The sequence below is a fragment of the Scyliorhinus torazame genome, chromosome 19 (genome assembly GCF_047496885.1).
Source record: "Scyliorhinus torazame isolate Kashiwa2021f chromosome 19, sScyTor2.1, whole genome shotgun sequence".
Taxonomy (NCBI): domain Eukaryota; kingdom Metazoa; phylum Chordata; class Chondrichthyes; order Carcharhiniformes; family Scyliorhinidae; genus Scyliorhinus; species Scyliorhinus torazame.
Genome location: NC_092725.1, coordinates 127,775,027 through 127,797,635, shown reverse-complemented (window position 1 = coordinate 127,797,635; position 22,609 = coordinate 127,775,027). Strand labels below are relative to the sequence as shown.

Below are 22,609 nucleotides of genomic sequence, written 5' to 3'. Positions count from 1 at the left end.
ATTTTCCTAATACCATTTCCAGTTACGCTCCACTCAAAGGTCCAAAACCAAGTCAGATCAGATGCGATTGATATAAAGTAAATGGTACCTCTGAAGATAAGGTGGTTATTTAGATGAATGGGTATAATTAAATAATCCTATATTTAAAAGGCTCAATATAAAAATCAGCAAGCATGTTTATGCCGAGTATTCCATTTTTTCCTTAGGCAAGGAAAAGATTATAAAACAACTTCTAAACACGTTAATTGTTTCATTTCAAAATCTTTCTAGTAAAACATATAAATGTATAACATTTGCATCAAAAATGAAAAGGCAACATAAAATGTTTCTTATAAACTCTGACATAAAATTTATTTTGAAATGAACTCTGGGCCACAATAATTTTAACCAAATATTCACTTAAAAAAGTCATACTTCTGTCATCAGCTGTGCAATACATACAGTATCATAAAACTAGCCACTGGGGATCAACTAAAAACACATCAAGTGGCGACAGCATTTCACAAAAAAATTTACATACATATATACAAAGTCAGCATTTATTCAAAATTTATATACAGTATACAACTGCAGCGTATTATAAACACACATCTAGTTTGGTGCTCACCTTAAAACTAACCTCTGCCATTGCAGAGTAAATAGAACACTAAATGCCCCCTTAAAATAGACGGTGCTATCAACAATTGCTACAGGTGTCAGGTTGGGTGATACTGCTTAACCCAACTAAAAAAAAACTTACTAGACCTCAGTGCTGCAGTCATATATTGAACTTTGTGGAATAAGAAATTGAGGAGTTGTATAATACAGCTTTCACTTGAAACACACCACAATGCGTACAAAATCATTTAAAAGTTTTCCATTTCATCCAAAACTAGAAATTGATAATGGTGGTTGCTTCAGGGTTAAACAAGTTCATCATGGTGCTTTACCATAGATCAAGAGAACATATCACTTCCAGATGCCTCAGACACCAATTTTCTGGCGACACATGTAGCAAGATATGTGAGACGGAATGCACTTTGGTACACACCAAATACCTGGATTTTTCTTTTCTTATTTCTTTTTTTAAAAAAACACCGTTTGAGGTAAAACGTAAAAAATATTGTTTTGCCCTCTCGCATTGGGTTAACTATATTGCCTGGGAAGCTGTTTGACTTTTTTGAAGACAAAATTGAAATAACTAGCTAGGCCACCTTTAACTCCCAATAATGCACTAAAGTGTATTTCCACTGTAAAATTAAAACAAAAACAAAAAATGTTTCCTTGATAAATACTTAAATGTAAATTAAGGTGCGCACAAAGTATTCTTTGTTGCTTAAACTGTAGTTGTTTGGGGAGGGGCAAGGTAATGAACCTTGTGCACAATAGGAGAGCAGTTTAAGGGAATTTGCATATGGCACCTGCAATGGCTGGTATCCAACTAATCTAAATACAATAGGTTAAAATAAATAATTAACACACAGAACTAGCTGTAATAATTGATCTCAACAATTGTGTGCACTGGTTGCCGTACATTAACATGTATATCAAATGTTCAACAGAAGAGTATACATTTGGGAGGATTCAAAGTAATTAAGGGACTTATAATCTGCTGAATTGGTTCATTATCCAAAATATTAGAAAAGCAGATAGTTATCACTATAATTAGACAAGGGCTCTGGAATATAAAATCTAGAGAAGCAAGGGACTAATCAAACACAGAACAGATGTATATCTTCTTTTATAGCATTTAGGATTATGTAATTCAGTAGGTCAAATTTTCCCTTTTTGGCTTTATTCATCCAATTATAGTATACTAATAGAGTAAAATTTCAATTTGGGAATGTGGACTGAAACAAATTCTGTTTGGAACATGTGTGTATAATTTACGTTGTTTCATGTTACATCAAACTGGTTTAGACACAAATAACCACCTCATATACACGTAGAGAGGAGAGGAGCACATTGACTGACTATCCATTTTTGCAAGTGCCCTGATGGCTACAATATTTGTTCTCAGTATTCAATTTTAAAACTGTATCTTAATTGAAATAATAAAAATCACTTTCCGATCCTCCTCCTAAAATGTATTTCCTTTATTTTTCACCAATTTCCTGCTGTTCCCATGAAGGCATTGACTTGGGCTGGGATTTTTTGTATGCGGATGGGGCCGGAACACCCCAGCCCTGTTGTCACAGTATGGTTCCATGAATACACCAAAAGTTCTTCTGGAACCTTGCCCAAATATTCAAGCTGGAGTGTCAGCAAACTACCCCACCACAGTGGTCGCTAGGTAACAAATTGGCAGACAGAGGACCCAGACTGATTTACCCCCTCCCTTCTTCATTAATACACAGTGGGGGTCAATTTCTCTATCCCAACCAATGCGCACAATTGCTTTTTTTTCTCTATACTTCAGATTTTAAATTTAGAAGAAACTAAAATATAATTCATATAAATCAAATAAAATGCTGCCACAGGATAGCTTGAAAAGCAAACGATCACAAATCACTCTTTAAACTGTAATTATACTTCTTTTGGTTACAGCTTTTCTTAAAGCAGCTTGAAGAAGTAAACCAGTAGCTTAGGTCTTCCTATAGTGTTGTACATTTTAGGGCTTTTATTAAAAAATAAAATTCAAAGTGTGCACTCATTCATTCTCTTTCCAGATAATCTTAACAATGAAGCCAATACAACCATGTAAACTGCTACATCACTAGTGTGCCCAGTATTAAGGATTAATCAATTGCATGTAAACCCTACAACATGGCACTGATAACAAAAGGCACACTGTTAACACTAAGGGCACAATTTGCCTGCTGTAAGAAAACAAAGTTTCATATGCCTATAAAAATCTTACATGGTATAGTTTATTTTTCTTTGTTGTAGTGATGCACTCTAATGGTCCTGATTAGCAACAACGTGAAGGACCGAGTCATTAAACTTCTGTTGTTATTATAACCTGAGACTGCATGACACCAAATTGTCAAGTCAGAACACATACCGTGGGTACGTTCAAACAAGCCACCTACAAGGCTGAATTGATTTCTAAAATTAGCTACCTGTAATTTCGCCATCTGAGCCATTTCTATGCAGTACCCATCAATTCGCAACACATCGAGCCAAAGATTACCACTCCCTTAAACAAAAATAGGCTGTAATAATTAGCAAGGGTTAATCGCAAAATGTGCAATCGAGGTAAAGCTTTGTTTGGAGATGTTTCTCAACAACTGAACATACATAAAATGCTCAGAACAGCTTTCAGGCCAAACCAAGTACAAAAATATCTTTCTGCTAACGTTTTACAAATCCGATACACAGCAATAATTTCTGTAGTGGTACTTCAGTGACATTGTACAGTTACATAACATTCAATAAAAATTTATTACAAATCATAAAAGTACTATAAAAGGATTTTCAGCTATTTGAAATATTGCACCATGAAGACAATGCAACATATATTTTTAAATACACAAAGTCAGATTTCATTCTGCACCAGTAGAATAGGTTTATTGGCTTAAACCTAAACGGAGTGCTACAAAGCCAGATTTCAATCCTTAATTTTAAATTGCTTATTCTAAAAACATATAAAATCTTCACATAAATAGTAACATTGCCAAAAAATTTGAAGATCTGGATTATTTAAGAGTGTGGAACGGGCAGGCTCCAAGTTCCAAATATGCATTTTTTCTTTCCTTTTAAGATACATGGCAATAATTGCAAGGTGTTTTGTGCCAGCCTAACAGGGGACCATGCTTTGAATTTTAGTTTTTCCAAGATAAAAAGTTGAAAATTTAGTTGAGATTATGAAGAAATGTTCAGGTACTTAACGGCCAATCCAAGTTCTTTCAGGTAATGCAGTTTTGACATTTAGTTCCTTCAATATATTCCAGCTTTTATATTAAAAAAAAACCACAATTTCTCCTTCAATCATCTCTATGTTAGGATTGCTGAGCAATCCTGTCCCTTGAACAAGCTCCCGTCTTATAACTTACTTCCATTGCTCACATTTTCAATGACAAGTGTCTAAATAACACTTTGTGCTGACAAAAAGTCTTACATTTTCCAAAATAGTTCAGCCAATTTTAAAACCATTTGGAAAAAAAAAGGTTTGCCAATCAAAACTGTATTATATCCAGATTCTAATCATTTGTAAAGGAGGTCTGTGTTCTGGTTTGTCTGCCTAGTCTGACAAACTAAAGAGCAGGTACAATGGCAGCACAAGGAAGGGCATTCACGAGAGAAATAATCAGGCATTGAAAACCAGATTTCGTGGCACTCCAGATAGAGGGTCTGGTCACAGATTTGCAAAAGCAAGTGCAAGATGTGCATTTCATTACTACTGACCGGAAAAAGCCACTGTCCACAAAAACAAAAATTCTAAAACACCCAATAGTGGCCAATCATCCATCTGTCATTGTTCTGTCATATTAAACATATAGTGACATCTTGGACTACAGTAACATGTTATATGACATACACAATTCACGTGCCAACAGAATGGATTATTCATATGCCAAGAGAATGAATCAGCAATACTCTTCACACTCAATAGATGAAAAACCAATTTCAACAATGCATGGTCCCCAGCAATTACTAAAACAAAACTGCTCTTCGTTCCCAAAAACAGAATGGTACTTAAAATTCCAAGGTTGAAGAATTACCAAGTTCTAAAAAATACAAAATCTCAACTGAATAAGGCTCAGTGAAGCGACAATAAATTCTCCTCGCATTCCTGACATAGATTTATTCAAACTCAGCTGACCAACTTGGGCAACACGGTTCGTTGTTGAATATTCCCATTGGCATCAGTCATTTGCGCCAAATTAGTTCTTAGTTTTGATGATGAGCCTGAAGTTGGAGGCAATTTAGAAATTGATGTGATAGCACCACTGCTTTCTGTTGCTTTCTTTGATGAGCCTTTCTCTCCGGTTGGAGGCTTTGGTAAACGTCTGCGTAGCCAGGGGTGTCGCAAGGCCTGGCTGGGTGTCATACGCAAAGCAGGATCCCATTCTAAACACTGTTTTAGAAAGTCAAGAAAGAGGGGATCATCGCATCCTTTCAATGCCGCGACCCAGTCCTTGCTCCCTGGTGGGCCACGTAGCTTTCCTCTTCGTGACCGTCCTCCATTGAGAACTACTGAGCCATCGGGCAAAGTAGTGACAGTACAGTAACGGGGATAACCTTTGGAGCTCACAAAATTTTTGGCTCGTTTTGACTGATCTAAAAACTTTTGTGGTGCAATACCCAGCAACTCAATCATGCAGGCAAGCTGGTCCGCTTCATCTTCGCCAGGCAACAGAGGGTAACCCGTCAATAGTTCAGCTAGAATGCAACCCAAACTCCACATGTCTATAGGCATCCCATAGCGAGCTCCAAGGATCACTTCAGGTGCACGGTAAAATCGGGACTGTATGTATGTGTATACACGTTGGTGTTCATAACAACTAGAGCCAAAATCTATCACTTTAATCCCACTTCGCCCCTGTTGTTTCAGCAGAATATTCTCAGGCTTAAGGTCACAATGAATAATTCTATTCTTGTGTAAAGAATCCAAGCACAGCAAAATTGAGTGAGCAAACTTGCGAACCAATGGCAGGCTGAACCCTTGAAACTTATTCTTTTTGATCAATTCATAAAGATTCATGCTCAGCAACTCAAATGTCATGCAAATATGGTTGCGGAATGTGAAGTTTTCCAGCATGTGAATGACATTCATGGTATTATCCTTGTCTTGCTTTTTCAGGTGCTCCAGAATCCGTATCTCCTCCGCAGCCTGTCGGTGGAAGCGTTTCTCATTCCTCACCATTTTCAGTGCGATATGCTGGTGCTGCTTGTGATCATAGGCTTTCACAACCTGTCCAAAGCTCCCTTTGCCAATAACTTTTAAAACTTCGTATCTGTAAGTAATGTGATCATGAGGTACGTGGATATAGGAGCCCTGGTCATCATCATAACCGCTATTATTTGAGCCACCAACAACACCTTGCCGCTTCTTTGCATTTGGGCCAACGAAGTAGATTTCAGGATAGTTGAATATCTCGTTGTGTTCAAATGCGGAAAGTTTATGTATATACTGCTTCATGGCTTGCTCTGGCGTCATGACCATGGATTTCAGCTTTGAAGAACAGTCTGTCGACTTTACCGATGCAGAGCTTCCCTGCCGCCTATGTGAACTCTCTAACTGCTTGTCCTGAACCACGGGTAATGAGGTTTTACCAACTGCAGTCAGTCCGTTTGGCTGCGTGGTCAAAATCGTCCTTTTGTTGCTGGCGTCTTCAAAAAGCTGTTGAACCTGGATCTGTCCGTGGGTACCAATGTGTAGGTGGTCATTCATTGCGTGCTTGCTACCTCCAACCTAAAAGAATCAGAAAAGATTTGGTCGGTGGTTGGGGGGCGGGGACAGAAGAAAAATATATTTAATTGCTAACATGTATACAAAAGATAGAAGCCATAAACAGAAAACTCAAACCATGTTTTTATGTTTCATACACTTGCCAAATTGGTGTATTCTATCTCATCATTTCGACCTCTGAAATATACTCTTTCTCCTTCACCCCTGCCTTTGTAAGGCCATTTTCCAGTTGTATGCAAGATGAACCAACCTGATTTACAATCTATACAAGAAAGCCCACTTTATGCCTACTCCATTTCTCCCCTTTCCCCAGCAGAGAATACCTAAAAGGAGTAGTCCAAAGCATCATGACAAACTCATAATAATAATAATAATCATCGCTTATTGTCACAAGTAGGCTTCAATGAAGTCACTGTGAAAAGCCCCTATGTTCTCTTATTTAAAGCACAGCAAAATGCTTGATCAGCAAGCTGGCCTGCATGTGACAATAACCTGCAATTTATTGGAAACTTTAACAGACATAAGTAACGCAAACTTTAAATAGCCAAGTTAACTTGATCCTGGATTACATGAACTCACGTTTAAATATTTCAGACAAATTCTTCTGACCAAAACGAGCGACTGAAGTGTTATTTCATCTACTGCTTGGAACATTTGCAAAGGGACAGTTTTAGTGAGTAACGCATTGGAAATTTGACACATGCTTTCCCTTCCTATCATTGCATGCAAAGCTCAAAATGTCTTCTAACCACTGAAACATCTGTACACCTTGGCAATGCCACTCTATAAGCAGAAGAGGAGCCCAATCACCACCATCTTAAACTGACTTCCACTCTTAACATTACTTTTGACTCTAACTTCAATAACTTTGATTATGTAGTCGATGAAAAAGCTGAGAGAGGCCCAATTACAAACTATTAGCCAATAAAATCTTGTATTTGAATAGTGCCTTTAACCGTAAACCCACCCAAGGTGCTTCACAGAAGCACAAAACAAAATTTGACATCGGTCCACAGATGCCACTCCAAGGACATGTGACCGAAAGCTAGGCCAAACAGATCAACTTTGAGGAACATCTTAAAGAAACGGGAGGAACAGAGGTTTAAAGAGAATTCCCGGGCCCAGGCAACTTAAGGCAATGGGGGAAGCTATTTTATAGGGTAATTGCAAGCAGCCAGAATTGCAGGGGTGTTCTGCAGTTTGTAGGCGAGAGAAGATTAGAGGTAGGAGTGAGGCCATGGCAGGATTTGAAAAAATACAAAAAACTTTAAATTACACCATGCCAGACCAGGAGTCAAGGTAGGCTGGTGAGAACAGGAAGATAGACTCAGACAGAACCCGGCGCAAGTCAAAGATATGGGCAGCAAAGTTTTGGAATAACTTCCAAGTTTATGGAGAGAGGAAAACAAGAGGCCAACTGAGAGCATTCAAATAGTCAGGGCTAGAGTTCACAAAAGCACATATGGGTGTTTTGCCAACAGATGACTTGATACAAGGACAGACATTGGGGGGGCGGGGTTGCGGTAATAAATTAGAGATGGGGTATCTTGGTTAGCATGGATATGCGGTTGTGAACTCCTCTCAACGTCCAACAAAATACCAATATTATGACCATATCTGGTTCAGCCTCAGATAGCTACTAGGATAGAACCAGTAGCTAAAGAACAGAGTTTGTGCTGGGGACAGAAAGATCTTCCCAATATTTAGTTGGAGGAAACTTCTGCTCATCTGGGTGCCAGACAAGCGGTAAAGAAAAAAAAAAAAAGAACCATTGGAGGGGATCGAGAGATGGTAATGAGGACAATATCAACATACATGTGGAACCTAATGTGGTGTTTCAAATCGTGGTGCAAAGTAGCACAGATATAAGAAATAGAAGGGTGTCAAAGAAAGATGCTTGGATACGCAAGGTAATGGTTTAGGAGCAGGAAGAGAAGCAATAACAGGCAATTCTCTAGCTATAACTCAATAGACAAGTGTGGAACGAAGTGTGCAGATGGGAGATGGTGTTGCAGGAAGATGTTGTGGTCAACTACAACAAAAAGACTATGGACATGATGTAAAGACTTACGAGGAATAGTTTATCATGGCTAGTCACACCAAACATAACATTACTTTGATAAAGACTATTTCAGTGTTGTGGCAGAAGCTCAGAAATGGAGTTATGGGAAAGATGCAAACAGATTGTGGTGACATTGGAGCAGGACTTGAGAGAAGAGAGATTGGTGGGAGCTTGTAAAGACAGAGAGATTTTTCAGATGATCGCTGGTATTGGCAGATTTGAAGATGTAGAATACAGTACCAGATGATATGGAACCGTTACTATCTAACAGGAGGTGGGTCTCATGGGCAAGATGACTTCCAGAGAAGGGCAATAGGAGAGAAAGATGTAGTTTCAGGGCGAAGGTGGGAGCTTTACAGGAAGGTTGGCTTGGTGGATTAGGAGAAAGCAGGGAAGCAACAGAAGCAGCTGGACAGATGGCCCCAATCTTAATGTCAAAGAGGTGCACGAAAGCGTTCTTTATTGAAGGTGAAAGCAGAGGAGGCCAGGAGTGAGTTTTTTCCTCCAGGGCAGATACAAAAAAGTGGGATGCACGTGGAGAGGAACATAGGTGATTAGAGATAGCCTTAATTATGAATAACACATGACATTCCCGTACCAACTGAGAATTCTGAATTCTCCCTCCGTGTACCCGAACAGGCGCCGGAATGTGGCGACTAGGGGCTTTTCACAGTAACTTCATTGCAGTGTTAATGTAAGCCCACTTGTGACAATAAAGATTATTTATTTTATTTACATGGCATGATAGAGGGGATGCGCATGAATAAGAGTAGTGAGTTTAATTAGGTGGAAAAATTTAAAGGAGGAAAAGAGGGTCGACAACATGCAGGAGGGGCATGAGTTTTAGACCCAAAAAGAACAGGGTACTTTCTAAATGGTGAAATACACAGGTATATGCATCGGAACAACAGGAGATCAGAGTGACTTGGGGGTCTAAGTTGACTGATCATTCAAAAGTCATGAACATATTTTGAAAATAATTATGAAGTTTAATGGAATTCCGGCCTTTATATCCCTAAGACAAGAGGTAGAAGCCACATTTCAGCTATATAAAGCCCAAGTCACACCTGCAGTATTGTGAGTAACTCTGGAAATGAAATGAAAATGAAATGAAATGAAAATCGCTTATTGTCACAAGTAGGCTTCAATGAATTTACTGTGAAAAGCTCCTAGTTGCCACATTCCGGCACCTGTTCGGGGAGGTTGGTACGGGAATTGAACCCACGCTGCTGACCTGCCTTGGTCTGCTTTAAAAGCCAGCTATTTAGCCCTGTGCTAAACCAGCCCCCAAGGGCACAACACCTTAGAAAATATGCATTGGCCTGGGAGGGAAGGAGTGCAGGATAAATTGATCAAAATTATATCTGGATTCAAGTGTTAGTTACCACCAGAGATTACACAAACTTTGAAATGTATTCCTTGGAACTAAGAAAGTTAGGGTGACTTGATTGAAGCCTTCAAAATATTTAGGAGAATAGATAGGGTAGATATGGAAGAAATAATTTCCACTTGAAAAGGTAATCACAAATGGCAAAATGGTGTTAGATCAATTATTACTTTTAAAGCGGAGATGTGTTTTTGCCAATTGCATCAAGGGATGTGGGGCAAGGAGGCTGACAAGTCATTGGCGTGGAGGCTAAAGGAATAAAGCAGTAAACATGTCTCGGAGAGGAAACTGCCATGGTATTTGGGTGTGCAATCGAAAATTAGGATTTTAAAAGTAGGGTGGTACAACACAAGGTACTTAAAATAAATGTTACCAGAGATATGGGGAGATGGACCAAGTTGTGATTTGATGACAAAAGGGCCACGTTCACACTGTAAAGTATGGATGCGGCATGTGTTAGAAAGCATAGCTAGGGGATGGCTTCATTTAGAAGGGAGGTGTCATCACCCATTGGTCAAGTTTCCACCAAGGCCAGATTGTTGATGCAATTATCACAATTAAGTAATGGATGACAGAGGTCAATGCCCAACCTTCCCACTTGTGGAGCAGCATGTCAATATTGTTTCCGTGTTTTATCAAATTTAAACTAATTATGGTATAAATTTGACCTCAACAGCCTAACACACTGGAAATGAATAACATGATTGAAGCTGCATGACCATGAAGCAGTTTACAAGGAGCAGTTCCAGTTAACAATTATAAAAACAGAACATGCCTTGCAAAAGGGCCACATCCACACTTTTGGGGATAGGGTGAGAGTGTGGGCTTGGGTAGGGTGCTCTTTCGAAGAGCCGGTGCAGACTCGATAGGCCGAATGGCCTCCCTCTGCACTGTAAATTCTATGATTCCATGAAAAGGTTCACTTTCAAATTTAAATACGGACATCTACTCTGCACAGTTAAATGAAACGTGGTAAATGTTGCCATCAGACAAGAGATAGCATCATTCACTCTGGCCAACTGTAACACTGGGTTACACCAGCATCCTAAAGTATCACCTAAAGAAAAACAGTTAGCTAGATCCAAATGTATAAAATGCCAAGCTAAATTTAACTTTTTAGAACTATAATTGACATTTCAGTGGTTAACAGCTGAGGAAAACTCTACAGCACTATGCTTGCCCTAAAAACGTCCGGAACACATTCCCTTGAAATAGCAAAAGCCAACACCAAGTGACAATGCAACTTTATTTTACAAAAGTAATGTTTCTGTTACATTACTGGGATATAAATCTGCACAATAGTTGACTCGGGGTACACAGAATCCTGGAATATTATCCCTACACTGCAGGAGGCCACTCTGCCCATCGAGTCTGCACCAACCCTTTGTAAGAGCACCCCACCTAGGCCAAATCCCCCATTCTATTCCTGCAATGCCACCCTAAGGGGCCAATCCACCTAACCTGCACATCTTTGGACTGTGGGAGGAAATTGGAGCATCCAGAGGAAATTCACAGACCCAGGGAGAAAGAGCAAATTCCGCACAGACAGTCAGCCGAGCCGGAAGTGAACCCGGGTCCCTGGCGCAGTGAGGCAGGAGGGCTAACCACTGTGCCACCATGCAGCCCCTAAAGAATGTTAATATTTTTCACAATGCAATATATAAAATGCAGCCAATGTTCTAATACACAATAAAGACAAAGTTACATTAATGCAGTGGAAGAAAGGACTCTTCCATATTAATTTGACTCAAATGAACACCTAATTGGCAGAAAACATGAGCAATCTACTTATGAGGTAGCATTCTAGAGTAGAACATAGAACATTACAGTGCAGTACAGGCCCTTCGGCCCTCGATGTTGCACCGACCTGTGAAACCACTCTAAAGCCCATCTACACTATTCCCTTATCGTCCATATGTCTATCCAATGGCCATTTGAATGCCCTTGGTGTTGGCGAGTCCACTACTGTTGCAGGCAGGGCATTCCACACCCTTACTACTCTCTGAGTAAAGAACCTACTGCTGACATCTGTCTTATATCTATCGCCCCTCAATTTAAAGCTATGTCCCCTCGTGCTAGACATCACCATTCGAGGAAAAAGGCTCTCCCTGTCCACCCTATCCAATCCTCTGATCATCTTCTATGCCTCAATTAAGTCACCTCTTAACCTTCTTCTCTCTAATGAAAACAGCCTCAAGTCCCTCAGCCTTTCCTCATAAGATCTTCCCTCCATACCAGGCAACTTTCTGGTAAATCTCCTCTGCGCCTTTCCAATGCTTCCACATCCTTCCTATAATGCGGCGACCAGAATTGCACGCAATACTCCAAATGCGGCCGCACCAGAGTTTTGTACAGCTGCAACATGACCTCATGGCTCCGACAAGAAAATGGTTTACTCCAAAAATAACAAGTACAAATAACAAGAAGTGTTTTACGATGATACGAGGAGGGGAAAGAAAAGAGGGTGATTAGGAACCTTGACATTATCCCTGTTACATTTCAGACTTGATGGATAATTACATCACATGAAAAAATAAAAGTGAGTGAGACTGACATTGATGCCTATCCTTAAATGCCTATCCCTAAATTCCCGCAAGTGCCTCAGATGGTGTGTCAGTATTTATGTTAGAACAAGAGAAAATGTCAAACAGCCCTAGAATGGGAGATGGGGACACATCAAAATTAACACAAGCAAATTATTGGTAATGAAGGAAATAATGATACTTGAAGAATTTCACATCCCCAGATGACCAGGTGACATCCATTCCCAGGTTTTCAAGGAAGGTGAGAATACTGCAGATGCCTCAACTATAATCTTTCAAAATTCTTTCAATTCAGAAACCATTCTTCTAGATTAGAAAATCCCACAATTCATTCCGCATAACATCGGTTGTCGGGAAATGACTAGAGTCCATAATGAGGCAGATTGTGACTGGACACCATGAAAATTCCCAGTTGATCAGAGAAAACCAGCATGGCTTTGTGATGATGTGTAGATAATGCCTAACAAACATAACTGAATTTTTTTAAGACGTGACTAAACGAGTAGGCAGGGAATGTCTATGGGTGTCATTTATTTGAGCTTCTGCAAGGTATTTGACAAAAGTCTCTCATAAGAGGCCGTTAACCAAGCTGAGACCCCGAGTAACGCCCGGTCCTAGGGCCAGCAACGGCAGTAAAAGTCGGAAGACAGCGCACAGAGAAGAAGGATGTCAAAAAACAGCCAAAAGAAAAACGGCCCTGAAAAAAGCGGCTGAAAGTCCGTTGGGGAGTTGAAAGGTCACCGCGGGATCAGCAAAGAAAATGGAGGCTGGAGCACCAGGGGAGGCCGCAGTGCTTACAGCTGAAGAAATAACTACGGTGATGGCTGCAGAATTCGAAAAGCAGTTAGCGCAGATTGCAAAATGCATGGAGACGGTGAGGAAGGAGATGAGAGAGGTGTTGAGTGCGCTGGTGGAGGAGGCGGTTTCCCCGGTGATGACGGCGGTGGCGAGCGCAGTGGCGGAGGTGCGAGAACAAGGGGAGGCACTGAAGGAAGTGCAGGAGACGTTATTGCAGCACGGTGATCAACTTGCCTCGATGGGGAAGAGATGCGGAAGGCGATGGACACTAACAAGGATCTGCGAGGAAACATGGAAGACCTGGAAAACAGATCCAGGCGACAGGATTTGAGGATTGTGGGGCTGCCCGAAGGAGTTGAAGGACCGAAGCCGACTGAGTATTTTGCCGCGATGCTGGCAAAACTATTGGGGGAGGGGGAGGATCCCTCCCGATATGAACTGGATCGGGTTCATCGATCGTGGAGGCCTGTACCAAAGGCGAGTGAGCCGCCAAGGCCAGTGACTCTGTGCTTCCGTAGGTACAGTGCGAAGGAAAAGGTCCTGAGCTGGGCCAAGCAGAAGCGGGTGGTGCAGTGGTCTGGAGCTGGCATACGTGTATACCAGGACTTTACAGTGGAGCTGGCGAGGAGGCGGGCTGCCTTCAACCGGGTGAAGAGGGCACTGTACATTAGCAAGGTGCAGTGCGGCATTGTATATCCAGCGAAGCTGAGGGTGACTTAGGAGCTCAGGGACTTTTATTTTGGAACGGCGGAAGCAGCAGAGGAGTTTGCGAAGTCAGAAGGACTGTGGCAGAACTGACAAATTGAGGAACGGCCATGTGCCGATGTAACCTCATGACTGTATTTTCTTCTTTATTGTATCACTGCGTGCGGGTGTAGAGGCTAATGGAGCCAATGTTTTATATGTTTGGACAAGGGAAGGGACGGGACTTTCACTCGAAATGAGGGCTCTTTGGGGTGTAGGTGGATATGCGGGGTTTGTGTGCTAAAAGGGGATCTTTGGGCTTTCCTAGGGCCGGGCAAGGGGGAAAGGGACCCGGTCGGGGGCCTCCACGCTGGCCGGTTTAAGCCGGCTAGTGAACGGGAGTGAGGTGGGGGGAGGGGCTGCGGCCATCGGAGCCTGGCAGAACAGGGTCCGAGAGGTCTAGCCGGGGTGGAAAGTTGGGGGGAAGGAACCGAGGTTGGGAGGAGGAGTTTTACAAGAGGCAGTGGATGGGAGGAGCTGGAGACTTGGGGGGGGGGGGGGAGACGACAACTCTGGGGTATCATGTACGGTACTCTCTCATAGGCTGGACGGCGTTGATTGGGGGAATGGGTGGGGGGGGGGGGGAGATGTGTAGATTAAGGGTGACTACGGGTAATCCCCGATTCCTTTTTGTCATTTGTTTATGTAAACATGCGGGTTGAGGTTTGGGGGTTGGTGGGTAGATGGGATCGTTGTTATTATGGGGATTGACATATCTTGCTGATTATTGTTTATTGTTGATGGGTGTAAATGTGGGAGAAAATGTGAAAAAGGAGAATTTAAAAAAAAATGTTTTAAATAAACAAGCTGAGACCCATGGAATCAAAAGCAAATTACTGATCTGGCTAGAAAATTGGCCATGCATCAGGAGGCAGAGATCAAGGTTAATCAGCAGATACACCAATTGGCAGAATGCCACTGACTATGTCCTGCAGGAATCTGCTCTGGGGCCTGAACAACTTACTACATTCATTAACTTATACAGTATGTCCAAGTTTGCTGATTATATAAAAATAAGTGTCACTGAAAGCAGTATAGATGGTGGCATAAAATTACAAAGAGATAATTGACGGATTAATCGAATGGGCAAAATTGCAGCAAATGGATATCAAAAAAGTGGGAACATAATAATAATCATTATTAGTGTCACAAGCAGGCTTACATTAACACTGCAATGAAGTTACTGTGAAAAGCCCCGAGTTGCCACACTCCGGCGCCTATTCGGGTACACAGAGGGAGAATTCAGAATGTCCAATTCACCTAACATCATGACTTTCAGGACTTGTGGGAGGAAACCGGAGCACCCGGAATAAACCCACGCAAACACGGGGAGAACGTGCACAGGCAGTGACCCAAGCCAAGAATCAAACCCAGGTCTCTGGTGCTGTGAAGCAACAGTGCTAACCACTGTGCTACCTTGCTGCGAGTTCATCCACTTTGGATCCAAATAAGGATGGAAATAAGCTGGAAACAGTTGCATCCCAAAGAGACTTGAGGCACCAGATAAATAAGATAATTGAATCGTCATGAACTGCTGTAGAAAATCAAAAGCTATTGGAATGTCTGCCTTTATACCTGAAGAACTAGAATTCAAGGGGGTAGAAGTAATTGTAAAACTGTATAAATCCCCTTTAGATCACACCTGGGAGTACTGTGAGCAGCTCTGGGCATCACAGCTTAGAACACATTTGGCTTTGGAGGAAATGTAGTAGTAATTCCTGGATTCCAGGGGTTAAATTATGCAGCCTATAATTTAGAAGGATAAAGGGTGATTTAGAATCACAGCATCACTAGTGCAAGAGGCCATTTGACCCATAAAGTCTGCACCGACCCTCTGAAGGAGCACACTACCTAGGCCCAATCATCAGACAAGAACTAGAGGACATACGTCATAACGTTTGAGCCAGACTTTTCAGGAGAGAAATTAGGAAACACTTTTACACACAGGAGGGTTGCAGAAGTTTGGAACGCTCTTTCACAATCAGTATTAATGTTAGATCAATTGTTTCATTGTAATTCTGACATTGAAAGACGTATGCTGACCAAAGGTATTAAGGGATACGAGCAAAGTGGGGAAATAGAATTAGGTCGCAGTTTAGCTTTGACCTAATTAAATGGAAGACAGGCTCAAGGGACAAAATGGTCTACTCTTGTACCCAAGTATGTACATGCAAGCCCATCATACTCATCAGAGTGCAATTTTTAATTTTAGGAACGGTTGCAATAACGGAGCAGTGTGCGTGCCTTTCCACAGATGGAGCAGCAGAAGATTAAATACCATACTCCAGAAAACAGGAAAATATAGCCCTGCTCTTTTATTTGTGGCAATGTGATCTATTTTGGCACCTTAGCTTGAAGTGCGGGGCAGATGATTTAGGAGGAATGCTGATTCTTGGCATTTAGAAACATATAAAATCAGCATTCCCTTAAATGTTATATGAAACAGCTACAGGTTTTATTTGTGGAAGTTCATTTCCTGCCTACGGGTGGATAGGATGCATGAAACATTTTATTTTACTTCTAAAAACAATCTGAGGAGAGCAAAAGCTGATTCAGTATTGTAAACACCTAACCAACCATTCAGTTAGTTTTACACATGCAGCCGAGGCATGATAAACAAGTGAAATCATGGAAGTTCACATAGATGGAAAACTAAATGCTGCTATAGATAGGATTTCACACAAGTCATATGGCTTTTTATCCTCATGCATGAAACCATCCAAGGGGAACATGTCAATTATAGGAATTGGGTGATTCTGGGGTGCATTATTCCTAGTTAAAATATCAGAAAACTAGCGTGCTGGCGATCAGCTATTCAAAAATCTGATTGTGGCCCATTTACCCATCTTGGTCATACTGAGCTAGAAATATCTCTTATGTGATATGCATAACAATTTTGATTGCTTTTCCACATTCATAAATGGAGGTGCAACTTTCTCCAACCCATACTTACCAAATTTTGCTCACACTGTTGACAGCAACAATAGTTCCTTCCTCCGATTGACATTCTCCCACCTCAGCGCGGCAGAGAAATGGCACTCAACATACAGAAAGCTGCCCTCCCCTCCCTCAGAGCTGCCTGATCTGCCCTTGCCGCTTAAAACAATGTCGCTTGGTTGTGGGCTATCATTATCTATGCCGACCAAGGGGCAGAAGGGGAAAAGGGGTTGGTTGGGCTCTGGGGGGTCAAATTGCAAAGATAAAAAGGTTCAACGGTGTCTCTATCACAACTTTTAATACCTTCAACACATCAAGTAATCTAATCATTTAACAATTTAAAGAAAGATCAGCATGGGATTTTTCTGAAGCGTAATTTTTTTTAAAATTAAAATTGAGATAATAATGCTTTTCAAACATGTGCTTTGATAACTACTATCTCATCTCTCACAGACAATGCTAAATTGCCCCTTAGTGTCCAAAAAGGTTAGGAGGGGTTATTCGGTTACGGGGATAGGGTGGAAGTAAGGGCTTAAGTGGGTCGGTGCAGACTCAATGGGCCGAATGGCCTCCTTCTGCACTGTATGTTCTACGTTAGGTGGGGTTGCTGGGTTACGGGGATGGGGTGGAGCGTGGGCTGAAATAGGGTGCTCTTTCCAAGAGCCGGTGTAGACTCGATGTGCCGAATGGCCTTCAAAACTGTAAATTCTATGATTCTATGACACCACATCTTGTGGTTCAAGTACTATTTCACATGTAAAATGTAAATCCTGGGGATGGGTGGAGCAATGAATTATTTAATAGGTATGTACACTATTGTACAAAAAGGATTTTAGTGGTAACAATGTCCCTCGGCACCAATGCAACTATCTATTTCATTCAATTCATTTGAACCTTATTACACAATGCCAATATCATGTCTTCCCTTTGTTTTTACACATCTAACAAGCATCGAAATGGAGTTATAGATTATATGCAACGCTATATTTGTTGATTAATGGTTCAGTTTAGATTTAGACTGGTACCCAATCACTGCACAACTTGTGCCTGCATCCTCCCCCCACAGACTCTCCGCTCCCCACCCCCACTACAAAAACATGTACTTCGATTGCACAGAATTACTTTATGTGGGCAGCACGGTCGCGCAGTGGTTAACACTGTTGCCTCACGCCGCTGAAGTCCCAGGTTCGAACCCGGCTCCGGGTCACTGTCCGTGCGGAGTTTGCACATTCTCCCCGTGTTTGCGTGGGTTTTTCCACCCCACAATCCAAAAGATGTGCAGGGTAGGTGGACTGGCCACGCTAAATTGCCCCTTAATTGGAAAAAATGAATTGGGTACTCTAAATTTAAATTAAAAAATTACTTTGCGGTTTGGAAGAAAATTAAAAACCAAATTTCTAAAAAAGGAACAGAAAATGTCTGCACGCTCGCTCCTTTTTCCTTGCTGCAGTCACTGGTAAAAGCGTGATAGCTGGATGTGGAAAGGAGAAAGAGCATGGTTTTCAATTCAACAAAGTCCCAGACAGGCTGCTCCCCACCGACACCCTGCACGTCTTGTGATCTGTCAGTCCAGAGAGAGTGGAGCCGAGGCCTCAATGAGTTGAGGATCACAGCACACATATCAGACCCATCTGATCCAAAAACAGAACCAAAATCCCGAGGGCACTTCAACCAAACCTGTTGCAGCCTATTTACTTATTACAATATTTTTTTTTTGAGGAAAAGTGATTATGTCTCTCCCCACCCCAAAAAATAACATTAAAACGTCGCCTGAACTGCTAAATATCGTTGTTGGCCTGTCATTATGATTGTCTTTGTTGCCTATATGGCTTCAAATGTTAGTTTTTTTATTATTTCAAAAGGAAAACACTTCCTATAAAATCTAGTAACTACAAAACACCAGGGACATTGAATACACGAAGGTGCGGTTAGAAAAATAAGATTCAGCATCATGTGGTAAAGCCTCAACTGAAAGTATAATCTTGTCTGTCTGCAGACACAGGTCATGCAGATTCCACCCCCCCCAACACAACACCCACCCCCCCCCACCAAAAAAAATCTACTTTGTCAGAACCAAACTCGTGGAAAATAAATAGAAGTCAAGCAGATTTACATTGTATCCTCGTCCACTTAAAAATAATAGTCCTGGATTTAAGAAAAACGTTATCTTGAATCTTAAACTGTTGCAAACCTAATTGTTGCAACTCGAGTCTGTACTTTGACATGTTACACGCTGCGGTTTCCATGGCAGATTGTGTGTGTGTTTGTGTTATTTTATTTCTTTCTCTCCTTGTGCGGGGTTTAGTTAATCCAGAAGCGGTTGCTCTGGTAATTTTCACAATAACTTGGTGGGGTTTTCCCTCTCCCTCTCTCTTACCGTTTGGCTCTTCAGTGGCGGTAATCCTCGCGGCGATGGCGGCTCTCCCAGCCCAGATCCGGCTCCACCTCTCCGGCCCTCCGAGCAATCGGTCGCCGTCCTGCAATCTGGCTGCAACACGGTGCTGTCGGCGGCCCTACCTGTCACACACACACACAGAGGGGGGAAAAATACACATTTATAAATAATAAAAGTGAAGAAAAAGAGAGTGCTCTTGGTAATGAAAATACCACATCAACACGAGGGGGAAAAAAGCCCTGACCTCTCTCCACACACACAGGGACAGACACCACAATCTTTTTTCACCACACACACAACAAAAAAAATTACAAATAAACGCCATTTGTTCAACCAAAGCCAACACAACACGCAAACCTCACCTCAACAAACGTTCACAGGCACCAATTAGGGAGTCAAAGTGCTTCATTTTCTCCCAACCTCCACCCTAGCCTGGGGGGATTTGGAGGTCTCTCTCCCTCCCCCACCTCTATATGAGAAATCAATGACTTCCAAAAGCGACCAAAGTGAGTTGATCGTCCTCCAGATAAGCCGCCCCCCCAAAAAAAAATCATAATTCCTCACACTTTTGACTAGTCGGAAGTTCCTCCCTATCCTCCCCCCCCCAAAAAAAATGTCAAAGCAGTTAAAAGAGGGGGGGTCCAGATAACCCCCCCCCCCAAAAAAATCATTCCTCACACTTTTGACTAGTCGGAAGTTCTTCCCTGTCCACACGCCCCCCCCCAAAAAAAATGTCAAAGCAGTTAAAAGGGGGGAGGAGAGTCCATTCACCCCATTTCAGGAAGACCGAAGAAAAGGCGTCAGGTACAGTAGAGGGAGCCGAACATTTAACTGGAGTGTGAACGCCCGGCGTGGTGGAGGGTGGAGGGGCCCTCTTCCCCCTCCGGTGCTCCTTACCCGGTGGATAGGCAGCAGCAGTGCACGGTTTCCTCGTTAACATGGCCGCTCAGACAGACAGGCAGAGAGAGAGAAGAGGAGGAGGGAGAGAGAGCGAAGGGGGGGGGGAAACCTCCAGCTGCTCCTTCTCTCAACTCCAAGCTAGAGGAGGAGAGTCGCCTACATCCGGAGAGGCTGCAAACTGCTCCAAACTCAGCCACCGCCGCTCCGCCAACATAATGCACAACTTCATCTCGAATTTTTTTTTAAAAAATCACTAGCGACACACACACACACACAAACAAAACCCCTCCCTCGCGCCGCCGCTGTGTGGGAGCGGCTTTGTGTCGGGCACTGGAATGGGAAGCAGGAGATGGTGGCGGTGAGTAAGGCTGATTTGATTGTGGTTGGAACACTGGCCGTCCGGTTGCTAAGTAAAACTCCGCACATACACATTAGAGGTAGAGAGATACCGCTCCTAGCAGCCGACACCCTAGAATGCCTTGGGCAAGCCAGAGCAGTGCACACACTAACGTCATTCGCATTGCCCCGGGGACTCTCTGGGGCACAGCAAGCAAAAGGCAACGGGGAACCGGCTCTTTAGCAGAGAAATGGGAACCAAATCATGCTTGGCCAGTTAGTCTGTAAAGCAGAGAGAGAGAAAAAGCACACAACTCCCGGTGTTAAAGAGCAACGAGAAGCGCTGGACACAATGAATTGGTGCTATAGTGACAAAAGCTTTTTCATTGAGGCAAAAACGTTTAGGCTCACCTAGATAACCCCGAGTTCACCACTGTGGGACTGATAATAATGTACTCACCTAATATGGGGATCCCCAAGTGCAGGCGTCACCTTATATCATTTTCTTCTGTAAGAAAGCCGACCGGACCTGTTTATTTTAAAATGCTGGAAAATAGAACTATCTTGCAGTCCAAAGATAATTCGCTGTGCAGTTTCTTTCCCCCCAGCAGCATGTGCTCTTTTTAAAACCTTCAGCCAGTTTGTCATACATTTCATTCACAGGCACACATTAATTAACCAAATAAATATGAAGTTAACATTGTTATGGTGGTGAACCCCATTTAAAATTGTACTTAATTGATTTATAAATTTTTTAAAATCTGAAAATAAAGTACCGAAGTGAAAGGAACATCTGTAGCACATCATTAAGTGGAGCAGTGCTCTGTTTCTTCTGCCTTTTTAAAATATATATGTATACTTGGCAGCGTCTTAAGTCATCAAATTTATTTTCACCGAAATTAATTATAACAACGGCAGTTTTTAGAATGATCTGTTGCACTCATAAATTGGTACATCACTTCTGATCAGTCGGAGGATGCCAATGTAAGATGACCGTGTCAAATTATTGAGACAAGTTTAGAATTTATTCTACCCAATCCAGCAGCATGTGGCAAGGTAATTTTAACTTTTTTTAAATTTTGCCAGGCAAGAGAAGTTAAAATTACCCCCAGAAACTGCAATGGCAACATACTCTGTTACCATGCAACTTCAAGCAGAGATAGAGCGGTCAAGCAGCAATAGCAGTCTGCGAAAGTAATCCACGAATAAGTTGCAAACAAATCTGGGGATGGATCAAGTATCCAAGCAGAATAAAACTGCAGAAAAATTATTTTTTGGTCGCAGTCTGGGATCACGACCCCAGAAATGCCGGTTCAGACAGAGAATGACCTCCTCAATACCGGGGCCCCGCAAGACTGAGTCCTTAGCCCCCTACTATACTCCCTATACACACAAGACTGTGAGACAAAATATGGCTCCAACTCCCTCGACAAGTTTGCTGATGACACGACCGTAGTGGGTTGGATCTTACACAATGACACGTCAGAATACAGAAGGGAGATGGGGAACCTAGTGGAGTGGTGTGACGACAACAATCTCTCTCTCTCTCTCTCAATGTCAGCAAAACTAAAGAGCTGATCATTGACTTCAGGAATCAAAGTATTGTACACGCCCCTGTCTGCATCAATGGCGCCGAGGTGGAGATGGTTGACAGCTTCAAATTCCTAGGTGCACATCACCAAAAATCTGTCCTTGTCCACCCACGTTGAAGCTAGAAATGAAATGAAAATCGCTTATTGTCACAAGTAGGCTTCAAATTAAGTTACTGTGAAAAGCCCCTAGTTGCCACATCCCGGCGCCTGTTCGGGGAGGCTGATACGGGAATTGAACCGTGCTGCTGGCCTGCCTTGGTCTGCTTTAAAAGCCAGCGATTTAGCCCGGTGCTAACCAGGAAAGCCCAACAGTGCCTGTATTTCCTCATGAAACTAAGGGAATTCGGCATGTCCTGGTATGGTAACTTCTTGGCCCAAGACCGTAAGACTACAGAGAGTCGTGAACACAGCCCAGTCCATCATGCGAATCCGCCTCCCATCCATTGACTCTGTGTACACCTCCCACTGCCTTGGGAAAGTGGGCAGCACGGTAGCATTGTGGATAGCACAATTGCTTCACAGCTCCAGGGTCCCAGGTTCGATTCCAGCTTGGGTCACTGTCTGTGAGGAGTGTGCACATC

General features: G+C 42.3%; 1 protein-coding gene and 1 long non-coding RNA gene across 6 annotated transcripts in view; one reads left to right on the top strand and one right to left on the bottom strand.

The window, feature by feature from the left end:
* Positions 1-325: 325 nt before the first annotated feature.
* Positions 326-20,982, bottom strand: dyrk2 (dual-specificity tyrosine-(Y)-phosphorylation regulated kinase 2). Of its 4 annotated transcripts, none has more exons than XM_072485198.1 (3): positions 20,897-20,982; positions 19,183-19,322; positions 326-6,337 (listed from the first exon to the last, which is right to left on the bottom strand). In XM_072485198.1, the coding sequence occupies exon 3, from the start codon at positions 6,314-6,316 to the stop codon at positions 4,736-4,738; it is 1,581 nt and encodes a 526-aa protein (XP_072341299.1). In that variant the 5' UTR covers positions 6,317-6,337; positions 19,183-19,322; positions 20,897-20,982; the 3' UTR covers positions 326-4,735. The 4 variants fall into 4 exon arrangements, with proteins under 4 accessions (XP_072341299.1, XP_072341297.1, XP_072341301.1 ...); XM_072485196.1 differs by lacking the exon at positions 20,897-20,982 and adding an exon at positions 20,098-20,358; XM_072485200.1 differs by lacking the exon at positions 20,897-20,982 and adding an exon at positions 19,972-20,096.
* The window catches only part of LOC140396511 (uncharacterized), a 30,256-nt gene continuing 28,011 nt past the window's right edge, over positions 20,365-22,609 (top strand). The window contains exon 1 of one of the 2 annotated variants that reach the window (XR_011936557.1): positions 20,365-20,458. This is a non-coding gene — a long non-coding RNA (uncharacterized lncRNA). The remainder of the gene's footprint in view (positions 20,459-22,609) is intronic. The other variant, XR_011936556.1, reaches the window with a different exon arrangement.